Source organism: Triturus cristatus, chromosome 5_2 (genome assembly GCF_964204655.1).
Source record: "Triturus cristatus chromosome 5_2, aTriCri1.1, whole genome shotgun sequence".
Classification (NCBI taxonomy): Eukaryota; Metazoa; Chordata; class Amphibia; order Caudata; family Salamandridae; genus Triturus; species Triturus cristatus.
Window position 1 is genome coordinate 882157185 of NC_140588.1, and position 14814 is coordinate 882171998.

The 14814-nt window shown below is 44.3% G+C and overlaps 1 protein-coding gene across 2 annotated transcripts in view; it reads left to right on the forward strand.

Moving 5' to 3' along the window:
- The window catches only part of MTM1 (myotubularin 1), a 431918-nt gene that overhangs the window by 63194 nt on the left and 353910 nt on the right, over nt 1-14814 (forward strand). For both annotated transcript variants that reach the window (XM_085608013.1, XM_085608015.1), the window contains exons 2-3: nt 11811-11883; nt 12950-13022. In XM_085608013.1, coding sequence (XP_085464139.1) covers nt 11821-11883; nt 12950-13022 — 136 coding nt within the window. In that variant the 5' untranslated portion in view covers nt 11811-11820. The remainder of the gene's footprint in view (nt 1-11810; nt 11884-12949; nt 13023-14814) is intronic.

Consider the following 14814-nt stretch of genomic DNA (forward strand, 5'->3'; position numbering starts at 1 on the left):
AAAGGATATCTTAATTATTTATGATCGTGTATCCTTCTTTACACTGGCGACGGGATGTCGAAGAGCGGATGAACCCACAAATGATTCGGATTTTCAATTCACGAGGATTTTGAGGGAGATTTAATCTGATTGCTGATTATCGTGAAACGCTCCCAGAAGTGTGTGCAGAAATACCAGATTCGACGCGGGAGCATCCAAACCTCGAGTGAGTACTGGGAATTAGAAAAAAAAAAGAAGGATTTATTGGAAAGATCCTACCTCATTCTCTCGCGCTCTCAGCTGCTTCCTCGAGCGCGATCAACTATCATTCACGTGACCGCGCATCTCTTGTTGCTGAGTTACCATTTGTTGGCATTCGTCATCGGAAGCATCGGCAAGTTACGTGTACGCGTGAGCGCGTATTACGTTGCGTAACCAACGTAGCGCCATATTGGTTCAATGTTTTTTTTTAATTTTTTTTTAAAGCGTTACGATCTCATTCAGTCTCCACAACGCGTCGGATGAGAGCCTCGTGTGAAGTGACATCCTCCGGACTTTCTCTTAATATCCAGCACAAACAGCGTATGTACCTTTCCTTCTATAATTTTGGGTGTTAACTTACACAAGTAACAGAAGAATACGTTTACTTGGGTCATTCCACCATATCATTCTGATTTTCTACATTTCATTTGGAATGAGACTACCCTAAACTATTTTGTGCAAGTTTGCTGGAGGTTATACAGTCACTACTAAAGATAACCGAATATACATTATGAGCCAACCGAATTACAACATTACTCCTCCACAAGCCTTTTGGATTATTGGAATTGAACCTCCATTAAAATGGTTGGAATGGAAACCTTATTTTTGTAACAACATCGATGCGTTGGATGAAAATGGAAAAATGTCACATGCACAAAAGAAAAGATTACTTTTACATACCTTGGGTCCTGTTGGGCTAAAGGTGTATGAAGGCATGACCAAACCTTGTTTCCCAGGCGACTTAAACGTATATGCATTGACCTTACTTCATTTAGATACATATTTTGCACCTAAAGTCTGCATAGGGGTTACTAGATATAAATGATTTTCTAGGAAACAGAACAAAGAGGAGAGTATTGACCATTACCTGGCAGATCTTAGGAATTTGGTTTTAGACTGTAAATTTGGTGTTTTACAAGATGACCTAATAAGAGACCAAATTGTTATGCATGCTTTTAACCCCACCATACAGAATAGACTATGGATAAATGGTGATGCACCTCTGGATGACATCCTTACTATTGTGCGTAAGGCAGACATTTCTGGCAGATGCGCAAGTGTTCTTAAACAAGATAATGTAACTACTGAGGTTGTGAGTAAGGTGAATGTGAATGAAAGAAAAAGAGTCACTACGTATTCTAAAGATAATTTGAATGTTAAACCTTATCTTAACAAATACTCACCTTCTACAGGATCTAAACTAAAATGCTACAGATTTAATAGTGTGGAGCACTTAGCTGACAACAAAAGTTGCCCGGCACTTAAGTTCAAATGTACCAATTGTGGACTTAAAGGTCATTTTGCCAAAGCTTGTAGGAGGCGTAAGAATAGTGTTAGATTTGTAAATAACATGGATGAAAATATTCAAGGTACTAATGAAAATGATGATATAGGGGATGATGATGGTTTAGTAATGAGCTTACATGATAAATTAGTACTAAACATTACTGATGAAAATATGGTTAACAAACCAATCTGCTCAATGGATATTGGTGGTGTGGAAGTCAGAATTTATGCAGATTCGGGCTCACCTTACACTATTATTAATGAGGAAATGTGGAGATCTTCCTTCATACAAAAAGTAGGTGAACAATTACATTCATCCCGAAGGCTATGGTGGAGAAACCATAGATCTTTTGGGTTATCGTTGGTTTGTTTTTAAATTCAAAGGAAGAGAGTGTAGAGGGAAATTATATATTGCAAAAAAAGGACCACCGGTTTTAGGCTGGTTTGACCAAAAACAGTTGCATATTATTTTGGACCCCAACAGTAAAGAACAGGTGTTGGTGGTTGATGACTGTAATGTAATTGGTAAAGGAATTTTAAAAGAATTTCCAAATGTTTTCAGCAATGTTCTAGGTAACCTTAAAGGGTTTGAACACAAAATCATTCTTAAACAAGATGCATCTCCTAAAATACACAAACGCAGGAACATTCCTTTATTAGTAAGGGATGAGGTTAGTAAAGAATTGGATAAACTGGTGTCAAACAATATTATTGAACCTATTTAAGCTTCTGATTGGGTTTCTCCGATCGTCGTAGCAAGACGCAGTAATGGTAAAATTCGGCTGTGCATAGATTTGAGATATCTGAACAACAATATTGTTGTTGATAAGTTTCCATTACCAAAAATTAATGAGATGGTTTCAAATTTGAACAATGCTAAATGGTTTTCCACCATAGATCTGTCGTCTGCGTATCATCAGATCTCTTTGTGCCCTTAATCGATGAAATTCACATCCTTCATCACCCCCTTTGGATGTTTTCAATGTAAACGCATGCCCTTCGGTTTAGCTTCGGCTGCTGCCATTTTTCAACGCTTGATGTTTCATCTTTTTAAGGAAGAGCAAGGCGTTATGTTTTTCCAAGATGACATCCTTGTTTTTGGCAGTGATGAAGAAGAACATCTATCTAGACTTAATAAAGTTCTAAGCATTTTGCAAAGCAAAGGTCTTACAGTGGAGCATTCTAAATGCAAATTTGCACAAAAAAGTGTAACGTATTTAGGTCATGTTATTGACGAACTTGGTGTAAAACCGAAGCCTTCTTTAGTTTCTGCTATTTCTGAGGCTCCAGTACCATCTAGTAAAGATGATGTTAGATCTTTTTTAGGCATGGCGGAATTTTGTTCGAAATATGTACCAAATTTTGCTACTAAAACGTACACCATATTCGGCAACTTCTTAAAAAAAAAAAAAAAAAAAAAAAAAAGTACATTCGTGTGGTGACAGGCTTGTGACATGGACTTTAAGGTCATTAAAGAAGCCATTGCCAAAGCAACAGCACTTCATAGCTTTGATCCTTTGCTAAATAGTGTTATTACAACTGATGCTAGTAACAAAGGCCTTGGTGCAGTGTTGTCACAAATTAACAGTCAGGGCCGGGACAACGTCATAGCTTACGCTACCAGGTCTTTGTCTCCATGTGAGGAGAAGTACCCAGCTTGTGCATGGGCTTTGGAACACTTTAAGTCCTTTATTTGGGGAAAACCATGCACTCTTCGTTGTGATCACAAACTGTTGGTGAAAATTCTTACAACTGAAGGTGCAGTTACCGCTAGGATTTCGATGAGGATGCAAAATTTTATACATGAAATAATTTATGTCCCAGATAAAAACAATGTAATTGCAGATTTTTTATCAAGAATGCCTTTGATGTTGGAACAATGTAAAATAATGAATGGAATGAATTACAAATTGCATTTGTACACGATCAGGGTTTTTCTGCGTTTAGTAGAGAGGAATGGGATAATGAATACTTGAAAGACAATACTCTTCAAGCTGTTATTTGTCGGGTGCCCCACAAGACTTACCTTTGCTTGTGAAGCAATTCCGCAGAGACGACAGGAGCGCCCGCCCTTGTACCCACCTGACCCCCTTGGACCAGAACCCAAAAGGGATGAGATGGACGCAAGGATAGGAGCCAGAAAAAGGGGGGTAGAGTTGTGGTGCGTGGAATGGTGCTTGCAGGATATTCCGAGGGCAACTGGAAAACAGAACAAGATTCTGAGTGGTAAGGAACCCCCACGTTCGCCCTTTATCAAACGTTCCCTAAAACACACACAAGCGTTATCCTGCCAGGACTCACCGGTGTTTCTGCAGATCACAGTCTCCAACCCTTCGTGTAGTTCCACACATAACAGGATAATCCTGGAGAGCTCCCCTGCGATGTCGTCAAGAAGAAAAGGTCGAATGTTAAACACAGCTTCTCTGCATGAGCCCCCAGTAAACCATTAGCATAGCGCTCCTGCGCGGCCCCAAAGAAAGGAATGATGTAGCGCTCCTGCGCTAACCCCAAAGAATGAAAGATTGCGCTTATGCGCTGACCCCCAAGAAATTAAGGGTGTAGCGCTCCTGCGCTGAACCCCAAAGAAACAAATGATGGCGCTCCTGCGCGGCCCCAAAGAAACAAACGATGGCGCTTATGCACTAACCCCCAAAGGAACAAATGATGGCGCATATGCGCTGACCCCCAAGGAATGAAAGAAGTAGCGCTCCTGCGCTGAACCCCCAAAGGAACAACTGATGGCGCATATGCGCTGACCCCCAAGGTATGAAGGACGTAGCGCTCCAGCGCGGTGACAAGGAAACACCAGTGTTAGCGCTCCAGCGCGGTGGCGAGGAATCCCCAGTGTTAGCGCTCCAGCGCGGTGACAAGGAAACCCCAGTGTTAGCGCTCCAGCGCGGTGGCAACGAAACAGACTGGTACTCACGGAAAGGTGGGTCTCTGGAAACTCTCCCATGTAACGTGAGCCTCGTAAGAATCTGAAGCACAGAGCCGACGGGAAGCGCGATCTAAATGCGTTTCCCCCGGAAGTGCTTCTGTGCTCCGCAGGGACTAGACCGGGGCTCAGCTTCCAACCGGAAGTGAGTATCCCGGCAGTGTTGTGTGTGTTAACGGGATGTCGGGGAACGGCAACCGCCGCGAACCCGACATTATTTCCTTTATCATTAATGGCTGGCCCAGGAAAAAAGAATTTTTGAACACAAATTACAGACAATATTGGGAAGTTAGATCTCAATTGTCTATTGCTCATAATACTCTTTTAAGGGGGGAGAGAATAATTCCTCCAGAAAACTTACAAGTAGGAATTGTTGATATTTGTCATGAGGGCCATCCTGGAATTGTTAGAACTAAATCTTTGGTAAAAAGGTTGTTTTGGTGGCCAAGTTTTGATTCACAAATTGAGAAAGTCGTAAGGAACTGCATTCCATGTTCATCTTCTGATAAAACCTTGCAAACATTCCGTCCTCCTATGACGAGAGGTTTCATTCCAAAAAACTCTTGGGAATGTATTGCAGTTGACATTATGGGACCTATTAGTGAAAGGGATGGCACTCATAGCTATATAATTGTTCTCATTGACCTATTTTCTAGATTGCCGGTGGTGAAAATTGTTAAAAGTGCAGACCCCGACTCAGTTTTGCAGTTTTTAGATGAAACATGTGTCACAGAGGGCATTCCTTCATGCATACTCACGGATAATGGAGTACAATTCCTATCCTTAAAAGCCAAAACGTATTTAAAAAAATTGGGAATTACACATAGAACCACTTCACTTTACAACCCAAGTGGTAATGGAATGGTGGAAAGGTTTAATCGAGTTTTGAAGAACACCATTCAATTATCATTAAATAGCAATCTTGATTGGCCAACCCAAGTAGGGAAAACTGTGTGGACTTATCGCATCACGGTAAATGAATCTACGGGAATTTCTCCTTTTATACTTATGAAAGGTAGAAATCCCCGCTCAAAATCCGTTCCCACAAGGTTGTTTTCTCAAGAAGTACAACCTTGGTCTAGAGAGGAAGTATGTACGCGTATGGAACTTTTACATTAAAAAAGTAAAGCATACTATGACATGAAGCATGGTACAAAAGAAGTTGTGGTAAATATTGGGGACTGGGTACGTATTAAAAAACCTAACAAAGTTCAGAAAGGTGATTCTCAATTCTCAGAACCCATTAAAGTAATTGAAGTTTTACTTAACTCAGTGAGGGTCAGTGATGGTAGAGTTTGGAATTTAAAGAGAGTTGCTAAATGCAAAGATGATCTTGCTCATTGTAATTTGGATGCCAGAGGATTTTGATGAGGATGTTGCTAAGGATGTTCTTCCTACAAGCACTCAAGATGATGACTCTTCTGGTACCTTAGGAAATTCGTTTTCTAATCCTTCTTCCTCCTCTTCGAATGAGGAGTCAGATTCTCTTCGTCATTCATTAAGGAGGAAGATGGTGCCTTCATGGTTGAAAGATTATATTGTTAGCAATAAGTGAATGCATAGTATTTAGGATTTGTATTAAAGCATAAGATTATTAGAATGTTTTTTTTAATTTCTTTTTATTGTTTTGTTCTTCAATTGTTTATTGTTCAGGAGAAAGGGGGATGTGTTGTGTTTTCATTCTTGGTGTTTTGAATGGTTCAACATTCCTTAAGAGGTAATGTGGAAGTTTATATATGTCACTGATAGAATGTAGTGGAGTCATTCTATGGAATGTATCTTTTGGAGGAATTTCAGTTACGCTTGGTGATTGGAGCTGTTTGCATGCTGGTTCAGCTCTTCGACTATAATAAAGGATATCTTAATTATTTATGATCGTGTATCCTTCTTTACAGTAGGTTATTGGGTCTTATTTTCTGAGGCCCCCTTTTGTTGCGTTTCCTGTTTATTCTGATTTCCTCAGCCTCCCAGGGTGTTGGCCTACTGCCGTCAGGGGTGAAAGATGCTTCTATAAACCAGAATGTTGGGGGTTAAACCAAATTGTTGTTTCTGCCCGGAATAAACCAACCCCTGCCTACTTGCTAAGAAAAGTGACCCCATAATCTTACAGATGCCTCCCGTTTGTCTTTTATCTTTCAATTGTTATTGGCTATAGTCCCTTCTCGTCACATTCATCTTTCCTTCTGCCGCCCACTCCCTGCTTAGAGCCTCAACTCTTGTTCTACAAACCTGACCACCTCTCTTCCCAGCATCCTCTTTGCACACTTCCTTGCATTCTTGTACACTACTTCATCACTGTAGCCCCCACTATCTCCATTTCGGGTCCCTCATATTTCCACTCTGTGAGCTCACTGCAACCACCATCTGTCTCTTTCCTCATGGCTAGTAAGTCTGCCACCAGTGTCTTTTATGGTACATGCTCACGAGCCACAGCATTACTCTCCCCTAGGGGCATAGAACATGTAGTGAGTTGGTGACAAATGGGCCAAGCAGGAAACCTGTATTCTGTGTAGTGGATGAATAGGGCATGGAACCTGTAGCCTGTAATGAGAGAGAGGAGGGATAACACTATTCGGTCTGTATTGAGAGAAATGGTTGACATGAAGCTTATAGTGTGAAGGAACAGCAGCAAAGGGTGATGGGATGGAGCCTATGATGAGTCAGTGGAAGGCTTATGGACTAATTGAGAGGTAAGGGGATGTGTTTAGACTTTATGGTGAGAGGAATGTGGAAGCTTATAGGTTGCTGTAAAGGAACTTTAGTGGTTTCTTACTACTGATGGGCAGAAGCAGAGGGCAACTTTACTTAGGAAGGTGTAACCGATTAGTAAAAGCAGCAGCTAAATGATTTAGGTAGTAAAGGGGACAAGTGGATTTTATTACAGGACAAGAAGATTTCTGTAGCACTTTGTCCCTTGGACAAGTAATTTTTTTCAAAAATTCCTCACCCCTGATTTTTGGGAAAAGTAAAACTAATGGCAAAAGACCACTCCCAGGGTGTGGGGGTTACATTTTTTATTTTTGGTTTGACAGGCTCCCACTGCCATCTTTTTCCTTGTGAAAAGAGAACTATATATGCACTGAGCCAGAAGAGGCAGACTTGTTTTCGTTAAGGTATGCTATGTACATATATATATATTCTTTCAAAGGTGCCCCTGCATTAAGAGACGCACTCCTCCAGCCAGTGATTTCGACAAAAATCATTTATTTAAACAGGAGCAGGCATTGCCATTCCGATAATTTCTGTCCTCCTGCCTGACGCGTTTCAGAGCTCTCATGCTCTTTCTTCAGAGGCAGATTCAATGCGCACACTTTTTCAGGATTCCCACAGTCCCCTGCGCCATTCAAATTAATTACCTGGCCTCTGGTGTGCCTTTTCACCAATAGTTATAATAAGGTGCACGCTGGGACTTGCAGTTAGTTTCCATATCAATTATTACCTTCCAGTAGGTTTGTGTGCATTAAAACCATTTCAAGGACCAATGTCAGCCCTCCAGTGGGCCTCAGATTAGCAAGTCCTGTTCCCCAAATGTTTTCTGGCTGCGCCGTCACACAATCCCTGACATTGGTCCTTGAAATGGTGGGGCTCAGGGATGAACCCTGTGGGACTCCGCAGGTGATTTTCGTGGGGTCGGAGAGGATGGGAGGGAGTCTGATCCTTTGGCTTCTTCCGGTGAGGAATGATCAGATCCAGTCCAGGGCTGCGGAGTGGCCTTGGTCCAGGAGGGTGCGGATGTCGTCTGTGGCAACGAGTAGGGCCGTCTCTGTGCTGTGCTGACGGGTAAAGGACAGCGTTCTTTTCAATGAATCGTGTCCGTTTCCTGTTGACTGTTTTCTCTGCAACTTTGGCTGCGAAAGGGAGGAGCGAGATGGGCCGATAGTTCTTGAGGTTGGTGGGGTCAGCTGTGGGCTTCTTGAGCAGGGGTCTGACATCTGCGCGCTTCCAGTTGTCTGGTAAGGTGCCTGTTTTGAAGGTGGTGTTGATGGTGCATTGTAGTTTGGGTGCGATGGCGGCCGTGGCTCTGTGGTAGATGTGAGGGGGTCAGGGGTCGGTGGGGGCCCCCGGGTGGATGCTTTTCATGGTCGAGGCTGTGTCCAGTTGGAGATGGTGGGCTGGCTGGTGTTGCTGGGGAAGCCATCTGTGGTGCCTAATGGATGGTCGATGAAGTTGTCGTAGAGGTTTTTGATCTTGAGGTGGAAATAGGTTCCAAGCTTGTCACCGCGGTCTTGGGATGGGGTGGGGTCTGTGGCTTCGCTGCGTGGATTGGTGAATTCTTGAATGACACTGAAAAGTTCCTTGGAGTTGGTCGTGATTTTGTTATAGATGAAGTTCCTCTTGGTGGCTCTGATCTGGTTGTAGTAGCTCGACATGGCGTCCTTGTAGGTGGTGTGGTTTTCAGTTGTCTTGGTGTTTCTCCATTTCTTCTCCGGGCGTCTGCAGGTGTGTCTGGCTTCTAGGAGAGCGGTGGTGAACCAGGTGGCTTTCCTGGGGCGTTGTGTGTCTGAGTTGCGTAGCGGGGCGAGCTCGTCTGCGCAGTTGGAGATCCAGGTATGGAGTTCTCTGGCTGCGTTGTTTGTGTCGGGTGCCCAGGTGTAGTTGTCTCGTGTGAGGGTGGAGTTAAGTCGGTAACCTTGCTCCAGTTCCTTCGTGGTGGGAGTGGGGCTGGTTTGGGTGCCTTGGGTTTGTTGATGACGAAGTGTACGTAGTAGTGGTCGGTCCATGGTGGCTGCATTGTGTGGCTGAATCGGACGCGGTTTCCTGCAGTGAAGATGGGGTCGAGGGTGTGTCCTGCTCTGTGGGTCGGTGTGTGGACAAGTTGTTTAAATCTGATGCTGGCAAGGTTGTCAGAAAGGATAGTGGAGTTTGGGTCGATGGGGTTGTCTAGGTGGAAGGTCAGGTCTCCAATGAGTATGTAGTTTGTTGTGATGGCGTTGGGCGCGATGAAGTCTGTGATGGTGGTGGCGAAGGGTGTTCGGGCCAGGGGGTCTGTAGAGGAGGGTTCCTAGGAGTGTGGCTTTGGGGCGGTCTGGATCTGGAAGTGCAGGTGTTCGGCGGAGGGCAAGGTTTCGCTGGTGGTGGTGAGGCAGAGGATGCTCTTTTGGGCGATGGCGAGGCCCCCTCCTGGGTGGTTGGGGCGGTCTTTCCTCTGGCTCTTGTATCCGTCTGGGATGGCGGTGCTGATGTCGGGGGCGGAGGATGCGTTGGTCCAGGTCTCTGTGAAGAAGGTGATGTCTGGCAAGAGAGTCGAGTAGGTTCCAGATTTCCATGGCGTGTTTGTGTACGGAGTGTACGTTGAGGATGAAGCATTTTAGGGTGTCGCTTGTGCTGGCGTCGGTGGTGTTGGAGGCCGGGGTGGCGGTGAGGATAGGTCGGCAGTGGAGGCAGGAGAACTGGTCGTGTTCGGCAAGGCCTGTTGGCATTCTAAGTCTTCCAGGGTTGAGTGCGAGGAGGGTGGTGGTGTCGTAGCGATGGATAGTGGAGGACCAGGGTTCCTGGTGCTGGCCGCGGTAGTGTCGCGGAAGTTTGCAGACAGGCTTGCCTTTGGCGCGCCGGCGGCGCATCAGCTGTGTGACTGCGCAGCGGATGTCATTAAGTAGAGGAGGTGGGAGGGAGGAGAGGCTGGGAGGCGGGAGCGGGGGAATTCCGGGGGGAATAGGCAGCAGAGGCAGCAGCGACGAAAGGCAAAAGGAACAGGTAGGCACGAGAAAGTAAAAACAGTGGTGGAATTAGAGCAAGACACAGATGGGCACAATAACAGTGGCACAACAGGGAAAAATTAAGAAAACAAAACGGCTGAGAAAGGTTCTGGTGGTTGCAGGCAGTTTGGTCCCTTTGGAGCGGGCAGCAGGTGCAGGAGCGGGCAGCAGCCTCGAACCTCTCAAAGAGGAGTTCGGGGTTTGGAGGCAAGAGACGGCACAGTGGAGCTGCAGGGAGAGAGTGGACCTAGACCGAGGGTAGGAGGGCTTACTACTTCACAGCATCATGTCAGTGTCTGCTAGTAGAGTTCAACACATTTGGAGGAATGTAAGATTTATCAAGGTGGCATATGTTGTAGTCTCTTTGATATAATTAAGACTTTTAGAAGTTCTGGTTCTAATGATAATAGAAGGTTCATTAGTAGGGGCTTGGCCAGGAGCCAAATATCATGGATTCTTCTTCCGAAATCTCCATATGGAAGTGTGATATTGAGTAGTTTAAACAGTTAAATTTTCGCCATCAGTCATAATGACTGGCCTCATTGATTAAGGCCGGCAAATGGATTTTCCCCGATCTTTCTGGCTAAGGGATATCCTGCCGGCAGCTGTATGCCAAGTCGTCTTCCCGCCCCTCACCATCCGACACCATTTTCCCTCTTGAGTGCACAGTTGTGTGGTGCATGGCAGCTAAAATTGGCACTAGGAAGCCTTGAGGCTTAGCAGGGTACTAAGGTTCTTGAGCCTTAGCCAGCTGATCCATCACTTTGTTGACAAAGAGTTGATGCAAAATGAGGCAGAACAGGATGGGAGTTGCAATAAGCTATAAATCTGCATGGTGATATAAGAGCCTGGGGCAGTTTTGTGTCTAGGGAGCTATGACAATGAAGCTTGCTACTCCAGTGCAGTACTGGGTATTTTGAACATGGAGGTTAGTTCAGGGGCCTTCGTGACACCTGGAGTGGGCAATGAAGTTCTCTTTGTATAAGATAGAAGTTGGTATCCCTCTGGTCTCTTTGCAGTTGTGCCCCTTCTCCTTATGGTAGTTTGGCACCCTTGTGGATCCCTGTTATCGGTGTCCATATACACTCTTCCTTGGGGAAAGGGGCTTCTTCATGTTAAGCGGGTGGTGGGTGTCCCCATGATTGCTCTTTAGAATTGGATTATGCTGAAGTTTGAAAACCTGTGCTTAATGAAATGTTAAACTTTTGCTTTCTTCTATTTTAGTCTCATCAGTCTTGTACAAATGATGCATTTATGTAAAGTATTGTACTTGAGTTCATTATTGTACTATTTCTCCCATTTTACCATTTCAATGAAAATTGTGTTTTATGAGATCTTTGTGGAATAAAAAAGTTAAAAAAATATAACCTGATATTAGTGGGATGCATACTCAATAGGGGATCGAATAGTCCACTACAACTTGCAAATCTGTGGAAGATACGTGGATAGCTAAATTTCTGACCTCCTCGACTGTTTGTGGGCTTGGCAGATGAGTGGGACTGTGGACACTTTTGTATGTTAATTACATTATAAATGTACAGGATTAGGCTAGGTATAATATAATAATTTCTAAATTAGAATAAGACATTTCTTTTTCTTAAACGTAAAGTTTAAACTATATGCCATTAGACACCATTTTGTCTTTCCATTAGATATTTCAGCATGGCTTCAGCATCCACACCAAAGTATAATTCACATTCTTTGGAGTCTACGTCAATCAGAAGGGTAAGTTTCACTTTAAGTACATTATGCGTTTTTTTTTTTGTCTTGTATTCAGATTGTGTGATGTTAAACATATTTGAAAACCATCGTCATTGTGACAAACGTGCAGGCAGTGTCCACACAGAAAATTGATTATTCATGAATTCCAGGTAGCACTCGTGGTTCGTGTCGAATTTTCACCATTTATTACCTTAAACGGTGAAATCTGTTTCTGGCACCCTTGAGTACATTATAACTGCCAAATTGTCTGAAATATTTTTTCAGCCTACAGATTTCGGCAATGTAAAAGCTGGTCTTCCACCGAAGGTCAATAATCCTTTGAGACAAGCTGAGGTAAATCTAAAATCGGACTGATCGCTATAGAGTTAATCTTAAATTAGTCTATGTAAATAATAGATGTCTAGTTATTTCTTTATGAAACCTGAAACACAACGCATTGCTTTTAAAACCTATTTTGCTATTGTATGCAAAGCAAGCCTAGCAAGCCTAACAATCAAGACACTAAAGTGGGTAAACAAGATGAACACAATTGACAAGTGTAGATAGCATATATACACATAGTGTTGTGAGCTCTATAGGGCTTTTAGAGGACGAAGATGGAATAAGTACTCTGCCTCTTTACTCGGAGGTTGTTCAGCTAGAGTGTTCTGCATCCGTTGCAGTTTTGTCAGTTGTACCTTATCTCTTGTTGTACTGGGATTCCTAGACCCTTTCTTTTTACTAAAGCTTGATTTCTTTCCACCTTTGCTGGTTTCATTATAAGGATTTATTTGCTTCCAGACAAGACTGATATGAGGATCAGATAACCAGGAAAATACGTCTTTTCTAATTCTGTTTCCTGCCGTGCCTTCTCGGGAGTGGATAGTTACAACTGGCGTTAACTAGTTTAAGACTACAAATTGAGTATCGGCTCATGCGTATGGCAGCCAATGGTGGAATTAAGTTTTTTTTCCCGATTTTACGACTGTGATCGCTCATTCAGTATTATCATTATATTCACAGTTGATGTTACTAGTTTTCTGGGTATTTTAAGAAGTAGTATGAACTTCGTTGCTCTTTCTTGTTATAGATGTCAAGAGATGGATATCATCAGGAGCATGATGGTGACATACCATCTCTACCAGGAGAAACCAGAGTCACAGGTATGAATCATATGTGATAAAATGCGATAATTCTCTATTACAGTTTGGAACCTCTTAGGGTGATCCTTAAATGTTATGTTGGTCCTGTTTTTTTAACTACTGCTTGTCTTTTTTGCTTTATAAGTATATTGTAATACAAAAATATATATATGTATATCTTTATTGGCATTTTAACCAGCACGGTATTATTACAAAACATTGACCGTCTCTTGAGCTCAAAACAACTCCGATCTGTTTAAAAATGAGAGTAAACAGCATTTGGGAACAATTCTTAAACCATTGTTTCGGTAGTCACCTGCTTCCCATTCAGCATATATATGCATTATTCTAACCGCTGGTGCTTTGCGAGGTAGACCGATAGTCGGATCAAGTGCAGGGTTACCCTCGGTCTAGGCCAGTGTAAACTTATTTTACGGCTTTGAAGTTTCTCAGATGGTTGCGTATGTCATAGTTTCAGTTGACCGAGGATAGGGGAACCCTAAGGGTAAACCACTAGTAAATACCTCACTTCAACACCTTTGGTGCGTCCGACTGCCGGGAGCCATCCGCACCTGTGCTCCAGTCTTTCTGCCACTCGGGGGCAGAAAACCACTAGAAACCAGACAGAGTTTGTGTGTAAACTTTAGTTTGGCTGACTGTCTGTGTTTACTGACCCTTGGCTGGCATTTTGCCTGCTGTGTGTATGGACCTGCACTTGGCTAATGATGTGTGTCGACTCACGCTTGATGATGGTGTGTGGAGATTGGCGATTGCCTGGTGGTGTGGGTGGACTGGTGCTTTGCTGGCGGTGTACGTGGACTGGTGCTTTGCTGGCGGTGTACGTGGACTGGTGCTTTGCTGGCGGTGTACGTGGACTGGTGCTTTGCTGGCGGTGTACGTGGAGTGGTGCTTGGCTGGCGGTGTACGTGGAGTGGTGCTTGGCTGGCGGTGTACGTGGACTGGTGCTTGGCTGGCGGTGTACGTGGACTGGTGCTTGGCTGGCGGTGTACGTGGACTGGTGCTTGGCTGGCGGTGTACGTGGTCTGGTGCTTTGCTGGCGGTGTACGTGGACTGGTGCTTGGCTGCAGAGTCTGACTGCCCGTAGCCGGCACCGAGCATTTCCCGGGTGGGCTGGAGGGTGTGGGCTGGTTTTTTGGCCGTGGGGTAATTTTTTTTCACTGGGCTTCAGTTTTGCTGCAGTGCTGCAATATCGGGCCCCAGTAACAAAAGCGAGAGGGGTGCTTTTTACTAGCATGCCCTCCCCTCCCAGGACCGGTCGAGCAGCAATCTGCCAGGGCTGGTTGCTGTTCCCAGTCCGGCCCTGCTTTGCTGGCAGTGTGCTGGGATGGCGCTTGGCTTGCAGAGTGTGTGGTGGTGCTTCGCTGACTGTGTGCATTGGTAGCATTAGGCTGCCGTTGTATGTGGATGGCTCTTGGCTGGTGGTGTGCATGGATGGTCCTTGGCTGACGGTCTGTGTGTGGATGGCGCTTGGCTGGCGGTGTGTGTGGATGGTGGTCTGCATGTACTGACTCTCACATTTCTGTGTGGATAAGCTGTAGGATCACTGCGCAGGCAAAACTTTCCTACTACTCAGCATTCCCCTTGGTCTCCTGAGAAAAATGATACCTCACTTGTGTGGTTGCCCAAAGTAGTCTCAACCTAAAATCGTATAAACAAACTGCCCTTTTGGACCCAATTTGGGCCCCCCTCAATCTCTACACGTTTCTGGCCCTTCCATGTCATAGGCACTTGGCCCAACCACACAAGTAAGGTATCATTTTTTTCGGGATACTGAGGAGGAACGCTGAGTGGG